Genomic DNA, 24,055 nt, shown 5'->3' on the forward strand with positions numbered 1-24,055 from the left:
TATATATATATATATATATATATATATATATATATATAAAATTTCTTTATTAAACTAAACATTTACTCACAATTTACTCAATATCTATTTTCATGGTGATTAATTTGAAAATAATACTTCAAATTTTCTCTTAATATATTATTTTAAATTTTATTTAATTTCTATATTTATATTTGATAATATTATCAAAATTAAATTTTAGATATATATTAAGAATCATAATTAAATTAAAAAATAAACAAATATAAAAAATAATGTTATAATAATTTATTTTATAAATTATAAGAACATCCTGAAAAATAAGATATTAATAAAAAATCAATTGGATATAACTTATGAGAATTACTTATAATGTTTTTTATATTCAAAATCTTACTAAATATTTATAAAATTTGAAGGTATATAAAATATAAATAATAGATATATGAAAAAATTTTAAACAAAAACTAAGATGGTTAAACATGAATAAAACAAAAGGTAGAGTTACCATTGAGTCCTAAATAAACGTCATTTTTATGTGATTATATAATTTAAGATAAACAAATATATATCAACTTGTAATTTTAAATTTATGGACATGTGTTTAAAGATTGTAATATAATGTATAATTAATTTATTTTTATTATTATTTAAATTTAGTTCGATAATTTGAACAATGGGTAAGCGGGTACCCTGCGGGTATACCCGTACCCTGTGAGTAAGGGTAAGGGTATGATTTTTTTTACCCTGAAGGGTACGGGTATGGGGTAGGGGTTACGGGTAAGGGTAAAGGTTTTGACATACCCTACCCATACCCTACCCGTTGCCATCCCTAGGCAGGTTTCGTTGAAGGTAGTCATAAATTTTCTGGGTTTGGTTTAAATTAAAGTTATTAGTCATAGGTTACAAAGATTGAAAAAAAAAAATTATTATTATAGTTCTGCAGTCTGGATTTATAGATTGCTTTCTGAGAATGTTCCTATGAAATTTTGACTTAAATATGATAACAAATGAAATCAAGATTTTAACTTAACCAATTTTTTAATCTGGATAAACAAGTACAACTAACAATACAGAGACTGACAAAGATTACAAAAAGCTTAGAGACACACACATACAAAATAGACACCAACAAGCACAAGGAAATTTGATCAGCAAACACTCTACTGATGATGAAAGTTAACTATCCATAAGAGATTACAAACATGCCCCACTCAAACCTACAAAAATTTACAAATGCTAATGTTTCAGTCTGGCACAAGAACCATTTTGATAAAGTCTATAGACCCTACTACAAAAGAAACCAGCACATCAGTCCCTTCACAAAGTCACCCCTACCAACATCAATGTAAAACTGATTTCAAACCAAAACCTTCTTGATTTACTTAGAGCAACGTCACCAAAACTAGTTCCCTTCTTCTTCGGAGCTCTTCAGATATAGAGGTTCTGTGCCGTCCCCATTTTGCCCGGTGGAGTTGCCACCACGGCTATCAGTCGACACTGCATTGCCCATGTCTTGTTTTCCTGCACCAGCATTGTGACCGAAATCAGGGAAGACTCCTGCATTCAGCGCTCCGTTTCCTCCGACACTGGTTTCACCACGGAGCACATTAAATCCCCCACTGCTTGCACCCGAGCTCATCCCAAGTTGGCTGTGAAGTGCGGCCTGTTGCTGCTGTTGCAATGCAGACATCGGTGATTGAGCATACAGCATTGAGGAGCGCGCGGCTATCAAAGACTGTGGAGTCAGTGGTTGAGCTTGCTGATGTTGCATGTATCGAGTCCCAGGTTGAATTACGGCATTGGGCGGAAACTGTTTGCAAAAAAGACAATTGATATGAGAAATTCAGTAACATTTATAATCAAATAACTACATCTAACAAAACTTCTTTTAAATTCACTGTTATTTGCTCCATCTACAGTGACTAGTATGTATATAAGGTACAATAAAGATATTTCGGCAGATAACTTCTTCCTGTAAGGATGAATACACTGCCAATTATGAAATGTTTAAGGATGAATACGGTGACTTGTATGTTGGTTAATGTACACAAAGGAATTATACCTGCGCAATGGTAGGCAGTTGTGGCTGACTATCTGCAATAGCCGCAAGGTACATGAGATTCCGCTGAAGCTTAGCTTGATTTCTAGAAGAACCTCAAGAATAGTAAGGATAAATACATTGCCAATTATGAAATGTTTAAGAATTAAAATTGGAGAGAATATGGTGAATATCTCACATTTGACTATTTACTAGAAGACAATATTTATTAACTATAGTGACTTCTTCGTCCGAACGAAAGTTTAAACCGACGCAATAAAATTCTTATCCTAAACTATGTCATAAGAGCTCCATCAGACAACCAAACTACCATTAATTGTGTCACACAAGAGATACATAGGAACCACATTGAAACTTTCTTGTTTGAAAGCCAAGGCTCAGGAAAATACATGTATACCTGACTCTCCCCACTCAGTAACTAGAGAATAATGGACCTAATAATAAATAATGTGCAAAAGGATTGTAGAAGAAGCAGTCAAGCAAAGATATATGCGTATTTTGGACAACTTTTACATTTCATAACCTTGATCAAAAGTTGTAGAATGCAATGCAAGAAAACTTAAGGCGTGCTGAACAAGAATGAAATCAACCTGTAGTAAAATTTTCCTTTCTGAGCAATAAATCATTCCTCGTTTCTAATACCGTATGTATCAAATCATTCTTGAAGAAAACAAAAAATAACATGCAAAGGAAAGCATGCAATGTGCCATCATCTTAGGACAACAGAAATCAGAATGAAATATGGAATAAACGCCATCATACTAATTATCAAACCTGAAAAGGTTGATCTAGCACATATGCCATCAACAAGCTTCTGCACATATCTTTTTCAGAAAAAAACTTGAACACATTTGAGATAACAGGACTAAATGAGCCAAGAGATGCAGATCGCAACCTACGCTTGGTTTATATTATCTTTTATCAGAAAACTTGAGAAGAAAACAGAGGCCTATAACATCATCATCACACAAGCAGTATTTATGGATTGCAAATCTAAGAGAATGAAATTCAATTATGGAGATGCTTTAATATATATATATATATATATATCTGACTTGCCAGATACCAAATTTCGCTATATATTAAAAATCTGATGTCCATATTGACAAACTGGGCTTGTGCACCTATTGAGCAGGCCACAAGTAAATATACAGTCTGTTGATAAATCCTTTTAGATCAAGAAATCTTGTTCAGAAATGGAATAAAGCCTAAGATATTTTATTTTATTACATTGTTGCTTAAGAAGTTATTAGCTGTGATAAAACAAATATAACCAAAGACAACAAAACTTTCAATTATTATATGTTTACCAAATCTATAGCCAACTTTAGTTGTCATCTCAAAGAAGGCGCTTATGATCTCCCATTATAAAGCTTAAAGGCCAATAGAGGGTTATGTGTCAAACTTACTCAGCGCATTCTTCTGCTTTCCCCGCACTCTGGCTATCAAGAATGGCCAGAATCAATTGCTTGTTCTCGTCCAAATACTGCAACAAGTAAAGGAGGTGAGTTATCCTTAATGTTCTAAGGCAAAGACAATCCCTTCAATACACAAGCAGTCAATTGTTTTCCAACATGAAGAAGATAAATATTGCAACACACAAGCAACGGTCTCTAGATCTGGCAATTCATAAGAACATAAATGACGTAATAATCTTGACAATTTTCACTAGCTTAGAACTTATTGTAGCCAGTTTGCAGTGGCCATGAACCTCATCGCTAGGTCTAGCAAGAACATCTCAAATTATGTTGGTAAACAAAAGTAAGAAACTTTTTACCCTGGTATTTTGGATTAGAACATCTTATGTCATTTTGGAATCCAAGGATGTATGGTATTCAAGTAGAGCACAATATCACAATATTTCAGGGCTGATTAACATTGTTTCAAATGCCAAAAAAAATTCCATGATAGGTAAAGATAGTCAAATATAAACCTAAGGAATTAGACAGACGTTGTCAGGGAAGTTATGAGGTAAACTTCTGGTTGCAATAGAACATTGGTTCATACCAAAGAAACTTCAAATTGATAATGGATTATATAAGAACAACTAAACATACAATGATGGACACCTCTTATCATTCTCAATAATAACATCGTTCAAAAATAATAATAATGTTTTGGGGTTTTAGTTGCACGAGTTGTATGTTGTCAGAAAAGATCCTAGAGAAACAATGATATTGGATGGCGTTGAAAAAAAATAACAAAAATAATATAAAGTTCAACAATTTAGACAATTTGTTCCATCCTTGTATACATATTGCTAAAAGATCAAGCTGAGATTCGACTGAATTTCATATATTCACTATCAAGAACAAGATATGACATTGAAAGTGCAAAATCATAGGGTTGGAGATCAACAGCTCATTTTCCAGTGAAATCTCACAGCAGTGTTCTATCTCAAATCAGATCTCTTACATGCCAAAAGATATCAGCTACTGCAGACACTTTAAGAATGTGCACCAAAATGAGCTTCTTAAATAAGACTTTGCTGAATTTAGTGCACAGAACAAAGTGTTGAGGAAAATACACAGAGATGGCAGAGATCCAGTTAGAGACCTTGTTTTAGGGATAACGCAAACAAGCAAGCATACAACCATGACAAAATAAAAGAAAAATACAGATTGAAGAACGAGTTTGTAAAGGAAAACAGGAAAAAAAACAACAGACATAAGTCTGATAATTAGCATCACAAGAAAATAAGTGAAGAGGGTATTTCTTTTCCTAGATGCTGTGAGTTACTCACATTCCTCCATAAAATTTGGAAATACAAATTTCCTCCTTGAAATCTGTCATATAAAGGAACTGATATATTATCTCCATTAATAGACTCCAAGCTTTTTCTATTATTTCTTTAACTTGCAAGTTTATGATGGTTGTTGCATCAATGTGATCATGCGGTAAACTTATTTCTTAATATTTTATCTTGCTTAAACGAATAAATCTCACATTTCACCTTATAATCTAAATTCTACAAAGAGGTTACCTATATCTTATATCTTCAAGTTAAATTTGTCTAGTAGTTTATTGAGTGAAAAAAAAACCTCAAGCTATCATGCATAAAACTCCAAAACCAATGCTTCCCATCCTAATCTAAGCTTAAACACATTTTTCCCACAATCCCTAATACCACACAGGAGATTTATATCAAGGTCATTTGTACAATCATATAAGAGACTTACTCCATCAATGCACAAAATATTTTCTGTCCACTCATTAACATTATATTAGTCAGTAGAGTCCTATTTAAGAATTTTGTCAGCCACCTTCCAAAAGCCACTTAAAAAATTTTCAAATCTCAATGAGCAGCTCATGAGACCCAAAAATATTCTTCAGATTTCCATATTTCTCACTGCTTCCATTACATTTGATGTATTCTTAAGTTCTAGTCAAAATGTTTTGCTTTTCATGTTTAATACATAAGCATCTGCACATACTTACACTCAAAATCAATAGACAACTCCACAAACTATGACAAAAAGAAAAAAGGGAGGGGGAATCAGAATCAACAGCAATCTGTATGGTCAAATAACTAAAAACATTAATAAAAAGATGGTATTCAACCATCGAGGAAGAAACAAAGAATATTCTCATTTGCAATTTCTTGACAGTTATCTTCATACAGACTGCAGTTACGTGAAGATAACCCATTTGAAAAGACACATTGAACAAAAATGCAAATGAATATTGCTGGCCAACCAAACTCAATTAGCATGAAAAAACATGAAAAAACCATTTGCAAATAATCTCCAACAAAATAAAAATAATATCATGCATACCACAAATAAACTTTGTGTAAGCACTTCCAAGTAAAGAACCTATTTTCCCACATTAATACTCCAAAATCAACAGGTTCGGTCACAAAAAACTTCGAAGTTAGAAAAAAAAACCATGAAAACCATAAGAACCATCACACAATAAAACGAAAAACTATACTTGTTGGGAAGCATAAGACCTTACTAAAAAACCAAAAGTCTCTAATCCCCTCTTTCTAGGGAAAAAAAAACCCACTGAAAACCATAAGGAAGCATCCCACGAGCAATCACAAACCAATATTCACACAAGTGTTCATAACCAATTCATGTATCAAACAAAGCATTACAATAAGAAACAACAACAAATCAAAACCATAGACCAAGAAATATCTTCTTTTTTAGAATAAAAAAACAAGAGACAAGCAAGTTCTTGTCACAATCAAACCCACCAAACTAAACACCAATGTTTCCCAAACAAACTACTCAAAACCATCCCACATAAAATCAAAAACAGAAATATCTCCAATGGTCACCGAGATGGTTACCCCAGCCATAAATCTGACATAACAATACAATTAATATAAGAACTAAGACACAAGCACGCCCCCATCGCAATCAAAACCACCAAAAACACAACTTTTCCCCTCAAAAGAAAAACCAGTCAAAACCATTCCAAAAAAATCAAAAACCAAACCACACATCTCACACAGCACTAAAAATATTATAATAAATAATAATAATAATAATAATAAAACAAATAGCAATACTTAATCAAAAACCAAGAGACAAAAAAAATAAATAAATAAACAAGTTCCACCACTATCAAAACCACATTTGTCCCAAATAAACAACTCAAAACCATCACCCAACAGATCAAAAAAACCCAAACATTAATCCAATAACCAACCAACTCAAAACCATTAAAAACAGATCAAAAACCAACCTTTATTCAATAATCAACCAAACCAACCACCCATCTTTCCCAACAACCAAAAAAAAAACCTACAATCACTACTCCTGCTGCTGCTGCAACTACCACCACAAGAACCATTAAAAACAAAGAATATCTTTTTTTATGTCAAATAAGGAAACAAAAAGAACAAAAAGCAGAGAAAAGGACCTGCTGAATGAGCTCAGTAGTGACTGGGTTGGGAGATGCATATCCTCCCATCATGGGCTGCATCTGCATCAGATGCTGCTGCATTCCTCCCTCTTTCTCTTCAGTCTTCTCCCCCAAACAGAAACACTCACAGAGACCACTCAAGAATCAAACAATGATACAGCTGAGAGATTGAAAGAGAGAGATTGCTAGAAGCTCTGATGACCAGTGATCGATGATGGAGGTTTTGGGGCAAGCTGGTCGGGGTTTTGGGGGGTTTTTCCTTTCTTTTCTTTCCCCCAACCATTGTCTCTTTCTGCCTCGATATGCTCACCTCCCGGTCACCTTAATCTCCAACTATATTTATTTATTTATTTATTTTTTTGTGTTGGTGTTGGGATTTATGTATGTTATCGTGGAGGGGTGAGGTTACGGGGAGATGAGTGGAACTGTGTCGGGAGATCACGTGAGGAGGAGGTGGTGGGGGAACCTACGAACTCCATCCAACCCGGGGCTTTGAAATGACACCTCTTTGTTGGACTGGTCGGGAAAAAAAAAAAAACTTTTACTTTGGATTTATGCACTATCAACCCTCCTCTTTTATTCTGCTCCTCTTCCTCATCCTTGGGACCATTTTCAAATTCTACTTTATAATTTAATGCTATCATATTTGTGTTTGTGTGTGCGTGTATATATGTGATTTTTTTTTTTTTTGAAAAATTTTAAATTATAGATTTTGATTAGTAAAAACACTGAAGTAGACTATTTTTAAATTATTCTAAACTATTATATGGTTTGTCTCTTTCTCGATGCCTGTAATTTGATTATTAACATTTGATTATCTTATTGGTTTTAACTATTTGAAAAAAAAAATCAAAACATTTAACCCCATTAATAGTTACTGATGTGACATTTAAAAATATATGAATTTATCTTTTTATTTTTATAGATTTAAATATAAACTTTTTAAATCAAATATGATATTTTTAAATAATAAATTATAAGAATAAAAAAATAAATTTATGTATTTTTAAATACTAAAGTAAAGATTAATGAGGTTAAGTGTTTTGATATGTTTTTACAAATAATTAAAATTATAAAATATTAAACTGTTAACAATTAATTCACATGTATTGAATTGAGAATGGGGCAAATGACATAATAGTTTAGAATAATTTCCCCTTTCATTTATCAGTTTTTTTCTACAAAACATAGAAGTAATAGAAGTAGGCAATTGCATCTCAGTTTATCACTGATCAAGCATTTAAAGGGCATTTGTTGATGGAGATATTTCATAATTGATTGTACAAATCTGAAGTATTTCCTCTTAGTCTGTGCTTCTCTTAAACTTGTCTTCACTGGAGATATACATTAGTGAATGTGTGATTATTTGTATTGCTTCTTGTCCTCTTAGCTTGTGCTTCTCTTAACTTGTACTTAGCTTTATTTTAATATATATATATATATATATATATATATATTAACAATACGACAAGCACATCCACAAAGAAAAATATGTACAAAAAGATAATGACAATCTTTCAGTCTACCCTTATCCAGTGACACAGAGATTAAATTGTAAGTCCGTTCACATAATCGAAAAATGTTGGCACCATTACAGCTACTCTATTTCAAACTCAGACAATGAAAGTTTTATAAACCAAACCTTTTACAGAGGATTCAGTATTACCATACTAACCGTCTTCAGACTTTTTTAGTTGTTGTTATTTTTTTTTTCAATTTATTAAAACTAAAATAAACATATTAAAAAAAACAAAGAAAGAAAAAGGAGAAGAAAAGGGAGGAGGGTAGAAATGTAAAATTGGGCGGGAGAAGATGAGAAGATGCTCCCGGTTCCCCAAAAACAAAGAACTAAAGAAGAAAGGGAAGAAAGAAGAGAATGAAGATGTGAAAGATGCATAGGATTGGATTGGATGGAATTGGCATCCTTGTTATCCAAGACTGAGTGATGCCTGTTGGGGGACACTGTCCTTGCTCGGACCCCCTTCACACACTTTCACATTTTTACATTTCACTTTTTTACATAGAAATAAACATGAGATTCCTTAATCCTTCCTGTATCATGAAAATTTTCTCTAATTTTTTTTATATCGGTTCGGTTTTACTGTCTTTTTATTTTTTCAAATAATTTATTTTTAAATTTTAACTTATATAAAAATTTTATATTATTTCAACTCATTTTGTATTTGCATTTAATAGTGAATCAAAGAAGTGATGAGTGGATGTAGTCATGTAGGGATGCAAGGGGGTTATATTTTTTTAGTTATTAATAAGTTTTTAGTAAATATAACTTTCATATTTAATAGAAACTCAATTTAAAATAACTGAGTTTACATATAATTATAACAATAAATTTGAAATAATGTATATATTATTTATTTAGTGATAAATACTATTTTTTCAATCCATTAAACATTTAAACTTTTGCTAATTAATTTATCTTTATATTATAAAATAGGACTCACAATTATTTCATACAACTTATTAACTATTTATATTTATATATTTCATTAAAACATATTTATTTAATAAAATTATTATATAACATATTTACAAAATTAAAATTCAAACTAATAAAATTATAAATTAGTGTTACTCCAATGTAATACTTGGAGATAATTATATGAAAAATTGTTTTAAAAATTTTAATCAAAACTTGTTATTTCCTATTATATATAAATATGTTATATTAAAATTAAGATTAAATTGATTAATTTATCAACTTTATTGAAATCTCAATTTGTAAGTAGAACATCTTTTATGAAATCTCAACTTGTAAGTAGAACATATTTTATGAAATCCAAACTTCCACAGTTCCTCATCTTCAATTTTTCATACCATCGATTATTTCATTAGTTTGTTGTTTTCACATACATTAAATAATACTTATGGCGGGGAATATTTTGTTTATTTTTTTTTTATTTCATATATGATGTGTTACATGTATAATTAGGAAGGGATAGGGATTTCTCATCCCCTCGGGGATTCCCGCGGGGGAGTGAGTGGGGAGGATTTCTCCCCGCGGGGAATTTTAAGGCAGGGAATCCCGGCCCAGTGGGAAAAGGGGATGAGGATGGGGATCCTATTCCAGTCCCGCCCTGCCCCACTTGCATTTCTAACATGATGGGGCCAAATGGATGAGCTCGCACCCTCCTGTTTATATGCCAGAAGGTTTGAGGAGATGCACAAAAATAAGAAAAAAATGAACTTTCATTTTTGATGAGATGAGAGAATTTTTGGTATTATAAAAAATTATGAAAATGTAGGGATTAAAAATAAAATACTCTTAAATAAGAGTTTAAATGGTATGGATTATGAAATAACATGACAGGTAACTAATATCTTTTCTATTTTCTATTTTTCTATGTTTTATTTTTTATCTAAAATTTTCCATTTTAATATCATGAAAATAATTTGAATTTTGATTTTTTATAAATTTAAACTTTCGGGATTTTATTTTATTTACGACTGAGAGAATATTCTATTTATTTATTTATTCATTTTTTTAGTTCTGTTGTATTGTCAATTCATCATAGATGATATGATTGTCTGTTATATTTTAGTTATTGCCTGATATGTTTTTGGTCTTTTTATTGAGGATGGGAAAAAAATTATTTTGGGAACTTGTTCCTAGAAAAGTTTTTATGTTGGAATTTGATTTAATTAATATTAATAAAAATTAATTTTTAAAAATATTAAAGTTTCTCCAAAACCAGCTGTACTTTTGTGTCGATTTAAATGACCAAATATTTTTTTTTCCCAAGAACTAAAATGAAGTTATTATAATTAACAATTATTTATGGCAATATTTTATTTTATTTATTTTATTAACAGTCATTTTTTTACTTTCAATTTTATTCTATATTCATTTTGTTCTTATATATATAGGTGAGGGTCTATCAACTTTAATCTTTTCTATTTAATTGCATGCTAACATGGTGTTGATCAAACAAAATATAATTTATGAAGCTCTATCATATAAGAATATTTTTAATATTTAGATATATTTAATAAATTTATAATTTAACAATATAATTATTAAAAAGTATCATATGCCCTCAAAGAGAAAAAAATCATACAAATGCAATATATAAATATGAAGGATTTATGAAAAAAATTAGTTTATTTTAATAAATTATGAATTTCTTATTTTCTACATTATATCACCCCATTTATTCATTCTCCATTAAACAATAATTTTTTATTTTATATTCTCTATATTGTCAATATTTCAACAAAAATAGTTAAAAATATAGCTTAGAAGCATGATCATGTCGTTCCTCTTTATTTATTGTATAATAAGATTGAAAAAAAAAAATCATATTTTGATTAAGGACATTTTGTAAAGTATGGTTTTTTAATTTAAATAATAATTTTTTATTTCTTCATCATATTATAAAAATTTCAACAAACGCGGCTAAAAACACAGTTTAGAAACATGGTCTTGTCTTTCAACAAACACATCTTACAAACGCGGAAAATCATATTTTGACTAAGGACATTTTGTAAAGCATGTTTTTGACTTTTTTAACAATTTTTTTTTTTATCTTTTATTCATCATATTATCAAAATTTTAACAAACATAGCTAAGAAACATGGTCTTGTCTTTCATTTTTATTTATTATAAAATAAGATTGAAAATTTGTATTTTGACTAAGAACATCTCCCAGAACATGTTTTTGACTTCTTATGCTCTTCGGGGTAACATATCTAAAACATTGTTGATATATTGAACAATAAATCCCCAAAAATCATTATTGTCCAATTATTTTTTAATTTAATTTATATTAATATATTATTTTCTTATCCCTTTTGGTATATTTGTAATACATTTAGTTGTGGCATATATATATATATATATATATATATATATATATATATATATATATATATGTGAAAAAAGGGTTATTAGTCAAGCATTGATTTGATATATTATAACATATATGAGCGAGTGTGAAATGTAATACAAATATTATTGATAAAAAAAAAAAAAAAATCTTAGACATGCTACATGTGAGCAAGTGCTGTGTTTTCATGATCATCTCTTGCATCAATCATGTTTGCAGGCCTTGCAGCAACTTGCAGAACCCTCCAGACTGACAACAATTGACCCCAAATTTATTTTTATAGCAAGGACAGATAATAATTCTTAAGGGGTAGATTTGCAAATTTTTCTTTTTAATTCTTTTCTTCTTTTCGAAAGGGTTTGATCCCTTCAAAATATATAATCTATAAATTAGTCCTACATAAAAGTTTATCATAAAGCCACCAACATTCATAACCTATTCACATCCGGTGTTTTACATAAAGATGAAGATTAGAGGTCAAATATTCTCGCTGCGACAATGTACACCTCTAATACATAGCTTTTTTACATTTATATACAAAAAAATTATCATAAAATACACGTTATTCTAAATATCTTATATTCTCAATTTTTCTTATCAACCATAATTCTTGATTTTTTTTTTATTTTCATACTCAAAATACAATATGCATTAGAAAGGTAACTATAGTGGAAAAAAATTAAATTAAATTAAATTCTAGATGATTACAGATGAATGCGAGCTGAATTAGATTCGGCTCAACCCTAATCAAGCTAGCGACATAATTTAATAATTCAAACTTTGAAATCAACCTGATTTAAAAGTTTTAATCTTAAAAACTCAAGTTGAATTGCCTATATTTAATTCAAAAATAAAATTAAATCAATTTCTTTATGAAGGTCCTATGGTGCATAATTTGATCCAAAATTTTGAAGTTGTCCGTATTTTCATTTAAAATATTACTTTTTATATAACTTAGAGAATAATTTATTTAGATTTAAGTCAATCTACATTAGTTGTTTTATAATAACTCACATCCTGTGCATAAAAATAAGCAAAAGAATTATTTTCAAAATAATAATAATTTTTTTTAACAAATGCTATAAGAACGGTTAGTCAAGGCAAATAATTAAAAGTTTAGCCTGTCTCCTCATCCAATAATGGGGGTGTAGACTGCAAGCTTGAACCCACACCAAAGGCCCGTTATCACCATTGCGCCTAGTAACATTCAAATATTTAACACTCACCTTTCATGATGGGGTCAATACCACTAAGCTATAAACCTTTTTGCTACGGTGGTGGAATTGAATGGTACTTAGTGATCTTTTAACAACATCTTCAAATACATTTTTAACTATTGACTTTGATATTTCTTTAATTAAAAATAATCCTTGGTGATCTTAGGGTCAATAAATTGGTTAGTATTTTTATATGTTGGAAATGAATGGTGGGTCATTTACTGTGTTTCTCTTCATGTATGTTGATGATATTGTTACCATAAGGAGAAACACCTCTATCGCTAAGGTGGCGTTTGGTTCGCGGTAATGTGCAAACATTACCGGGAATCTGGTGGTAATCTGTTTAGATTACCATGTTTGGTTACTGTAGCAGTGGTAATGTTGATGGTAATGAAAGATTACCAATAGTGAAATATTACCAAGTAAGGTAGTAATCACATTACCACCAAAATAGGTGTCCATCCAGATTACCAGGTTGGTGGTAATCTGCCATGTATTTTTTTTCCAATTATACCCCCATTACTTTAATGTAATTCCTTATCAAACCCTAGGGTTTTTATTCGCTCTTTCATTAGCCGCCACCATCAACCCATCAGCCGACACCATCCGCATCTCCACGCCGTCGTCCTACCCCTTTGCCATCCTACCTCACCTCCGTGCCACCGTGCCGGCGTGCCGCTTCTCCGTTGGGCAGCCTCTTCGTCTTGCCACCATGTCCCCGCTCCACCGTGCGCCTCATCTCCTTGCTGCTGTATCGCCGCTCCGCTGTGCTCATCTCCTTGCTTCTGTATCACCGCTCCGCTGTGCTCATCTCCTTGCTGCTGCATCACCGCTCCGCCGTGCGCCTCACCTTCGTGCTACCACATCACCCTGCCGCCTTGCTGTCGGTATTCTTTTGATTTCTATTTTTGGTTCATAGTGTGATCTCTCGGGTGTTTTAATTAGTGTTGTTTGAGAAATGAAGGGATGTAAATTCTTGATGCCTTTGAGAAATTAGTGTTGTTTGGGCTGTCGATATTTTCATTTTCTTTTTTCCTTTTTGTGACTTTTGATGATCTTTGAGATTTTTTGAAATTTAATGAATTATGGTTCTTATAATTCTGTCCAGAATTATGGTTATTATATTGATTGGTGCTTGTTATTCTTTTTCTGAAAAAGAAGGGATTTTTTGGAGCTTTTTCTTCATTTGAATTGGAGATTGATTGATTCCTCTGTTATACATGTGAATTGGAGATTGATTGATTTTGGTGCTTGTTATAATTCTGATGGTCGAATATTGATTGGTGCTTGTTATTCTTTTTCTAAAAAAAGGGATTTTGGAGATTTTTCTTCATTTGAATTGGAGATTGATTGATTCCTCCGTTATACATGTGAACGTTTTTCTTTCTTGAGATTTCTCATTTTCTGAAGAATCATTGTTTTTTTTCCTTTTATATTTTTTGGTTTTTTCATGATTATATGTATGAAATTATGATTTTTTGCTCTGTAGGATGCGTATGGATCTACTGTACTCGCGAGTTGAAAATCAAATTTTTTTTTTTGTTAGATTAGATGTGGTGTGAGTTTCTCCACTCATTGTTGCTTTCTGGATTTGGCTATCATTAGGCGTTTGTCTTCTTTAATTCTTTTATGGAGGTTTTGGGTTAATGATATTTGTTCTTATATGAACCTTTTTTGATGGTTCTGAGGTTTATTATCACTTAACTAACTCATCTCAAAGATTGCCCACTTATTAATTTTAGTAATGGTATTTTTGCAAAGAAGTTGTTTATGATTGTAAACAACCCCTTCATATGAACCTATTTTTTAATATATAGTTGGGTTTGTTCTTAGTTGATGTTGTTGAATGTGCAATCCATTAGTCTTATGTCTTCTATGTTAAAATGAAATATCTCAAAATCTCCTTTTGGGGTGGGGTGTTATAATTTTTTAGGAGTCATAGTTGTGTGATCTTTACATCTTTAACATGTAATTATATGCTTATCAAATGTCGTATGGCATTCCATATTGCTATAGTTGTGTGATCTTTACATCATTAACATGTAATTATATGCTTATCAAATGTCGTATGGCATTCCATATTGCTTTTAGGATATGATCTAGTTTGTTCAATACTTGAAGCAAATTTTAGCATTATATAGTACATTTTACATAAATCTTTTGTGTGCTGCCATGTTAGTCATTTATATTTATATTTTCTTTTTTTTTGTAGATGGATCTTTTCTCTCATGAAAATTTTGGCTTGCTTGCAACCATAACTTATTCGTATGCGGAGATGATGAATAAACTAGCTATATTAGTTTATGTCATTGCCTTGGAGCGTAGGCGTAAAAGAAAGTGGCCATGAATTGCCTATGATAGAGCGAGTAGGCAATTGATCAGGGGTGTCAATATGTATAGGTTGGACTTCGAGAGTGATCTAGCATGCATTGAGAGTACTCGTATGGATCGAAGGGCATTTCATCGTCTTTGTGATTTACTTACCACAATTGGCAAACTAGGAGATACTAGGAACATAGGTATTGAGGAAATGGTTGCAACTTTCCTATATACCATTTTACATGACCAAAAAAATTGAGTTGCAAAAAGGGAATTTGTTAGATCCGGTGAGACAATAAGTCGACATTTTAAAAGTGTTTTAAATGCAATTTTGAAATGCCATGAAGTTTTACTCAAACAATTGGAACCAATTCATGAGAACTCAACCGATGATAAGTGGCGATGGTTTAAGGTAAAAATATTAATTTGTGTCATTTTTTGTTGTTGTTGTTGTTGTTGTTGGTGGTGGTGGTGGTGGTGTTGTCGTTGTTGTTATAAATGCTTGACACTAATTTAATGTTGTTATTTCCTTTTCATGTTTAATCTTGTGTTTATGTATAGCCATGTGTTATTTCCTTTTTGTGTTCTTTATTTTCTTTATTTTTTGACATAGGATGGCTAAAAATGTGAACAATGATGAGATTGATACAAGTGAGAAAAAAAGGCAAGAGACAAGCAAAATAAGGAATCAAACATGTTTGGACTGCAGAAAAAGATTTCATGTTAGTTGAATGCTTGACTAGGCTTGCTCAATCTGGCAAATGGAAGGCTGATAATGGTCAATTCTGTCCTGGTTATTTAGCACAACTTGAGAAATGGATGCGTGAGAAGATACCTGATTCTAATATCAAGGGTTCACCCCATATTGAGTCAAGAGTGAAGTTGTGGAAAAGACAATACCATGCCATTTAAGAGATGTTGGGCCCAAATGCAAGTGGTTTTGGTTGGAATGATAACACAAAATGCATCATATGTGATGTTACTGTCTTTAATGATTGGGTGAAGGTAATTTTGATCTAATCACAATTTATGATTTTTAAAATTTTTGGTTACACTTCTTTATAATTTATTAATCCTGTTGATGTTAACAATCTATTTCTTTGTTTGTTTTCAGAGTCACCCAGGTGCTGCTAGACTAAGGCACAAGCCTTTCCCCTACTTAGAAGAGTTGAGCCAAGTATTTGGAAAAGATCGAGCCACCGGGGAGGGTGCTGAAACACCAGTTGATGCTGTTGAAGATCTTGAAAATGAGGAAACTGTAGGAAATACTGAACCATTTATAGGAGATGCTTTTGTTGACTTAGATGGAGAAGACAATACAAGTGTCCCTGATGTAAGCCCAGTTAATGCTACTGCCACTTCACAACCAGGTCCATCACAAGATGCACATCCAAAGAAAGTTAAGTGTAAACGCTCATTAGGTCAAGACGTTGGCAATGATGAGTTCTCAAGCACCATTAGCTCTATTGGAACTTGGATTGATAGTTCTGGAGAACACATTTCAAGACTTGCTAGTTGCTTCCAATTCCTATCTGATGAGGCGGGGGCAAAGAAGAAAGTTTATACTGAGCTACTGAAGATTGAAGACTTGCCCCAATTGGAAAGAATCAGAGCTGGTGGGTTAATTGTATCTGACACTAGTAAGGTGTCATATTTCTTTTCACTTCCTGATGAGTGTAAGAAGGATTATGTTACTTGGGTATTAGGGGGTTGCCAGCAGAGTTAAAACTTGATGGGGTCTTATGACTATTTAAATTGTGTAATGTATGTTGAGTAAAACAGGTAATGTGTGTGCTATTATGTGGATTGCTTGTTATATATTATTTTTGTGTTGTGTAAACATTTTATATATTGTGTTATGCAACTAGTAAGGTGTGACTGAATTTTATATGCTTAAAACATTTTATTTGCTTTGTGTTATTATGTATTCAATTGTGAAAATATTATCTTGGTAGATATATGAGTGTTTAGATTAACTTTGTATGCATGGGTATTTTGGTAATTTGCTGTATTACATTAAATTTGCTCAAAATTGTAAGTTGTATGCTGTTGTATTTAGGCTACTTCAACAAAAGAATGGTTGAGATTATATTTCTTTGGATTAACTTTTAAATACAAAATTATTTTAAAAAGAATGGCAAAAGAATGATCAATTTGCTCAAAATTTTAATACAAAGGTATTTTTAAAAAATGTGAAAAAAATAAATTTTTTATATTATCATTTAATTAATTAATTAATAATTAATTATCTAATCATTTTAAATTAAACTTTTCAAAATTTCGTATGCAAGGGTATTTTGGTGATTTTGATGTATTATTGAGGTGATTACCATGACTAACCAAACATGGTAATGACAGATTACCAGTAATATAAAGTTCTCAACCAAACATAGTAATCCTATATTACCACAACATTCCCGGTCATATAACATTCCCAACCTCATTACCACGGTAATCTCATTCCCGTGGTAATATATCATTACCGCGAACCAAACGGCCCCTTAAGTAGATTATTCAATCTTTGTTACTCTATTTTTTCCATAAAATATCTAGGGTTCCTCCATTGTTTCTTAGGTGTATAGTCTTCATTCATCCCAATACTACAACAAAATTACATTTTAGAAATAACTCTTTCCATTTATAATTCATTTTTATTTAGTTTATAAGCGGATTGGAAATGGACTTTTTTAATTCCTAAAAGCCTAGTTGTTTATTTAATTAGCAACAAAAAAGTGGTCCATTTTTAGAAATGGATTAGCAATGAGATCAATTTGGTAGCTAAATTTTGAAAATAGAATCCCATTTTTATGTTTCTAATCCATTTCAAATTCAAATCCGCTGTAATCCATATCATAAATTTGAAACGGATTAGAAACAGGGGGAAAAAAATCTATTTTAGAAATTAGAAACGGATTACAAGTGAAAGATTTTTGTTTTAAATCTCTTCCTTACATTAGAAACAAAAATAATACGGTTTCTAATCCGTTGCTAAATTTTAAAAAATAAATAAATAAATATTATTTTGAAACTAATTAATCTATTTCTAATCTCACCTTTCTACAAGGGATTTTCATGAAGAAAATACAACCGATTTAGTTGGAGATACTTATCAAATAAATGAAGTGTGTATTCCTACATATGTTACTCCTTTAGAGGAATTTACAAGTCCAATTGTTCTTGCTAATGGTATATTTGAAGAGATAAATTCATTTGTTGAAGAACGACAAGAAGATGACAATGAAGTTAATGAAGGTGAAGACGAAATTGTGGATGAGGACGGGGATGATGGAAATGAATATGAAGATGATGAAGAAAAGGAATTTCCTTACTCTAATGATTATTGATATGTTTTATTTAGCTATTTGTTAAGGACATATACATTTATATATAGAAACTTATCTATAATGTGGAGACAACATTGAGATGTCTAAATATGTGGTTATTTACAAATGTACTTTATTTAATTCTTTTGTTTTTGTTTGCGTCTAGCTTATTGAATACTAGAATGTTATCATATAAGGAATTTAATTGTTGGTATTTTAGTTTAGCAATATTTTTAATTTTAATTTTAATTTTTTGGTTATCATATTGAATATGTAGCTAAAGTTTTTTCAAAACTAATGTTAACCTAAAGGAACGTAAAACCAAAACTAAAGGTAAAGGTCAAGTAATTGAAACAAGCAACTATCGCCCTACAAAAAATCCGGCATATCGTCCACCCTTAAGGTTAATTTCTGTTGTTTAATCCATAAAAGACACACTTATATCAAAACCTTTTATGGTCACTCCATGCTTTCAACCATCAACAAATAATGATCCACCAACTGAAGCACCGTCAAATTCTTCGATGGTGCTTATAGTAAATGAGACATTGGATTTTGCTTATAGTGGAATCTCAGCTGCATGTGAAGGTGTTGCAAGAAAAATATACAACGTCGAAGAACATGTCCTAGTATAGGAAAGAATCACTCCAGAAGATGCAAACAAAAAATGTAGTCTGACAATTCTTGGAGACAAGTGGATTAAAGAAATTTGGATTTAGTGCGATACTTTCATAATCAATTTTTCTTTTTCTTTTTTTTTGGTTTATTAGCTTAATTAATTTATTTATTTTATACTTTTATGCATTAATGACTAACTTTGATTTGTCACAGTGTTCTTGCAAAGAAAGGGGTGCCATCAACTAGTGTTAAAATAATTAAAAAATGTTTCACGGGCGTGTGGCTGACTTGGAGGAAATTCCCAAGGATCTGATAGAAACTATGAAGAAGATATTTGGGGTAACTATGAATTATATTGTTTATTTTATTTTATCTTGATTTACTTCTTTAAATTTTTTGCTTGTTTATATGTGGATCTTAGTAATGGCTTTTAATGTTCAATGTTAGGAATATTTTAATTGGCCTTTAGAAGAGGATCATAATGTACAATGAGTATGGGAAAAGACATGTAAGGGATGATTCAAAGATACATCGAACAGTGAAAGAACAAAAACTATGTACAAATTTGGTGTCACTAATATTGTTGATATTAAGAAGTGTAAAGGAACAAAAAGCAATTGGATGTCAACTGAAATTTGGGATGCTTTCATTGACATTGTTTGAAGTACAAAGGCTTGGCAAAACAAATCCAAGAAAGCTCTGGCCAATTTTTTAACAAAACAAGAGGAAAGTATTACGAAGCACACTAGTGGTTCTCATTCATTGTTTGCTACTCAAAAACTAATGGTGCATAACTATTTTACACAATTCATCTTATGAATTTAATTTTGTCTATGTGTTCTAGATATATTTGCAATAATAAACTTATATGCCTAGCCTAATAAAAAAACAATTCTTATATAGAAAGAAGAGCTTTATAGACCAATATAATATCCAGAATTATTTGAAAGAACCCATGAACGTTTAAAGGGAAATGATGATTTTGTAGACAACAAGTCCAAAGTTGCCAGTATATGTTAATTATTATAAATTCATAGTTTAAGTTTTGAAATGCTACTTCATTTTCTTGTAAAATTAAATCTGTAAATATTGATAATTATTTTTTTACTTATTTGGTTACATCGGTGAGGCTATTGGGGTTTTACGGCAAGAATTCAATGACATGGACTCTGGACTCAACGTCATTTTCACCCGTGGCGGCTGCCACATTAGCGATTTTTCCACATGTGCACCTCTCCTCCATGTCAGCTGCCACATTAGCCTTTTCAACCTCTTTTCTCATTATCTTCTTTCCCTTTTCTCCCCCAAAGGCGGTAACTTAAGAAATCAAAAAGGAGACATTCAGTCTCCTACCAGCCTAAGGTCGTCGATATCGGGCAAACGGCAGAGCCTCCAGCTGGAAGGTACTGGTGTTTCACCAGACAAAGCTCAACCGGTGTTTCACCAGACAAAGCTCAACCGGTGTTTCACATTTTTTGGAAGCCTGACATTACTATACAACTGATTTTTGTGGAACTAGGGTAACTCATCTATGCCTATCTTTCATGTATTGCAGAATTTAACAAAAGTACTTACATGTCCTTCCATGTGTTCATTTACTAGTTTTGTTTATCTCCTAAATTTCTTTTCTTGATTCCAATCGAATAATCAGATTTTTTTGAATTTAACTATATTTGTATCTTACACACTATTTAGTTGGAATAAATGTAGCAATACACAAATGATACATGTGAAAATTATAAAAATGAGATAAAAGGAAGTGGAGTACAAGGAATAAATTTACTTGTTATAGATATATCACTTGAATTATACATAAATAAACACACAAATACGTGGGAAGTAACTAACTTTGCTGCAGAAATATAGTATACAGTGCTCAACAACATTGTAAAAAAAATACATTATGCATACCAACATTGCAGAAAAGTAAAAAATTTCAATAGAGTTCCATAAAGGAACACAATTCATCAAGAAACAATAAAAGAGAAGTACATAAACAAAAACCCACAATTCATCAAGAAAAATACACTTGCATTCATTTTGTTTGTTCCTTGGTTTCACATTTTAAGATATGTACATATTTTTTTTTTCAAAACTCACATCTTTAGTTTCTTCATGTTTACCACAAAAAGAAAAAAAAGGAAAACAACCACTCTTTTCACAAAAAAAAAGAAACAGAAAAACTAATCAAAAGTTCTTCCCAGGTACAGATATAAGAGAGCCTCTAGGTGGCTTCCATATTTTTCTTTTCTTCTCCACAACTCCTTTCTCCCTTACCTCCAATGAGAGATGTTTGTAATCTGCAATGAGAGAGGCATTATTTACAAATTGGAATAGATTCATTCCTATGAATGTTGGTGCTAAATACATTGATAACTGAATAATGATTGTTATTAAATATAATTGATCTCACCTATGATAAATTTGGCAGATCTTATTGAGATGTGTTAAGCTCCTGCATTGATATATATATGATTTACTAGATAACTCGTATTTTCATATGAATAAATGTCCTGATGCTGGCAAACAAATTTATTCCTACATGTGGTTGAGGTTGTTGATAAGTGCTTATGTATGCATATTATTGAGCATATTCTACTTCTAATGAGCATTGCTTTTATCAGGTTTTATAGCTCATTCATGTGTATTTGTGTTTTTTTGTGCTTTCAGGGTTGTGGAGGCAGTATAAGAAGAAAGGAAGTGAGTATAGGTCATGAATGCAATTTTTGAGGATGATCTTGTGTGGAATAAGTGTCAAGACATGAGCCGTGATCAAACACATGAGAGCTGTACCAACTTCCAAGAATGTGCAAGTATATCTAAAATGGAAAGGGCACAAAGGCAGTCACAAACTCGTGTTCCAGCTTATGAAGAGATTTTGAGAGCGTCATTTGACATAACCTACCACACGGGTGTGTGCCCAACTGTGTGGCCCTAAGGGAAGAAAAAGAATTCAGAAATTACTGTAGCACTACTGTAGCAGTTATTGTTCACAAACACAAAATTCAGAGAACTTGAGAATCCACACGCCCTTGTGGAAAATCCACATGGGCATGTGAAATCCTGAATTCTGCATTATAAAAACCGCCTCGAATAGTTATTTGAAAGTCTTTTTCCTATCTTTTGGATAGAGTGCGGCTAGGGTTTGGAGGAGGTTTTCACTAGGTTTTGCAATGTTTCTACCGAATTCGACATCGATTTCCTTCGAAGGAGAGTTATTGGGAGAATAGGATTCCATTTCAGACATTTGCAATAGATATGTAATGAAATATATTCCATTTCCAAATTTTAAAAATCGCGATGAAAATTATTACATTTCAAAATTGTTACTAAATTCTGCAACATAATTTATTTCGTTGCTAACCCATTTCAAAATTTAATAACGGATTTGCAATAGAATAATTTCCATCCCAGAATGTAGAAATGGATTTGAAATGGATCTGGGGATGTTTTAAATTTGTTTTTTAATTAGGAACAAAAAAATATTCTGTTGCAAATCCGTTGCTAAAATTTATATATATATATATATATATATATATATATATATATATATATATATATATATATATATATATTTAAAACATATGAATATATTTCTAATCCGTTGCTAAAATCCTAATTAACAAAAAAAAATATATTATTTTTTACTTATTTAATTGATATATACAATTCCTGTTATAACAAATTAATTTTTCAATTAATAAGGCTAACAAAAAATTATTTCATTAATGGATGTAGAAAACAAATATCTAAAAACAAAGTTTAACAAGAGAAACATGCTAACAAATAACTAATAAATTACAACTCATCTAGATGGTCAATATCATGATCATTATTAGCTGGCGGTGAGTCTAGAGTGAACTGTGAGCGCTGAAGGATCTTAGCCTCGAGCTCCATCATCATATCCTGTATCTAACGCAACATCTGTTCACGATACTGATCTCTCTCCTCCCTCATCTCGTGTAGACTCTACTTAAGCCCCTTGTTATCATCCTTCATCTCATGCAAGCTCTGCTGAAGCCCCTTGTTATTATCCTTCATCTCATGCAAACTCTCCTGAAGCTCTTTGTTTTTATCTTATAGTTGATCAACAGTCTCACTCAGCTGTGTAATCTTAACTTGTAGCTCCTTGGATGATGTACCTATAAATGAGAAGCAATTCAATAATATTGCATGCTTGTCTAATATTAGCATGTAGATCCATAAATGATGTACCTGTAGATGAGATCTGCAATTGCTGGGGATAGAAAACAGATGCTTGGGAACCCACTCCATAAACCCGACGTTTCTTTTTCCCTTCCATAGTTTAAAGAAATATATTTGCTTTGCCCACAACAGAAGGCTCATTACCCTCTTCTTGTGTTTGTGATGCTTGCTCCACAAGGTTCAAACAATGATCCTGCCATAATAAAATTGAGACGTCAAATCGTGATTAACACAATCAATTAAAAACTCATGAATTGAAAACAAAGTTTACAATTTAAATATATATAAATAAATTACTCATCTATAACTCAAATACACATAATGAGTTATTTGATTTATTTACCTTGATGGCCTGAGCTCTTTCATCAATAAGGTTAGAGGTACCCTTCTTTGTATGTGTTGCTTCGAAAAGCTCATATGGAAAAGGCTCACAACTAAGCCTCGATCACTACAATAATATAACAACTTATATTAAGTTGAAATTAATGTTATAAATATTATATGGAGAATAAAGTTATATTTATAAAAATAAAAATGCATTACCAATTTCTCTGCATGACATATGTGGGAAATGGAGCCTCCTGAGTGCCGGGATATACTAGATCCAGGTCC

General features: G+C 31.4%; 1 protein-coding gene across 2 annotated transcripts; it reads right to left on the reverse strand.

Moving 5' to 3' along the window:
• Nucleotides 1–1,113: 1,113 nt before the first annotated feature.
• On the reverse strand, nucleotides 1,114–7,192 carry LOC120277912 (GRF-interacting factor 1). 2 transcript variants are annotated; one of them, XM_039284777.1, is made up of 4 exons: nucleotides 6,914–7,192; nucleotides 3,451–3,527; nucleotides 2,045–2,126; nucleotides 1,114–1,792 (listed from the first exon to the last, which is right to left on the reverse strand). In XM_039284777.1, the coding sequence occupies exons 1-4, from the start codon at nucleotides 6,995–6,997 to the stop codon at nucleotides 1,385–1,387; spliced, it is 651 nt and encodes a 216-aa protein (XP_039140711.1). In that variant the 5' UTR covers nucleotides 6,998–7,192; the 3' UTR covers nucleotides 1,114–1,384. The 2 variants fall into 2 exon arrangements, with proteins under 2 accessions (XP_039140711.1, XP_039140712.1); XM_039284778.1 differs by lacking the exon at nucleotides 6,914–7,192 and adding an exon at nucleotides 5,994–6,083.
• Between the last annotated feature and the right edge of the window lie 16,863 nt (nucleotides 7,193–24,055).

Source organism: Dioscorea cayenensis, chromosome 15 (genome assembly GCF_009730915.1).
Source record: "Dioscorea cayenensis subsp. rotundata cultivar TDr96_F1 chromosome 15, TDr96_F1_v2_PseudoChromosome.rev07_lg8_w22 25.fasta, whole genome shotgun sequence".
Classification (NCBI taxonomy): domain Eukaryota; kingdom Viridiplantae; phylum Streptophyta; class Magnoliopsida; order Dioscoreales; family Dioscoreaceae; genus Dioscorea; species Dioscorea cayenensis.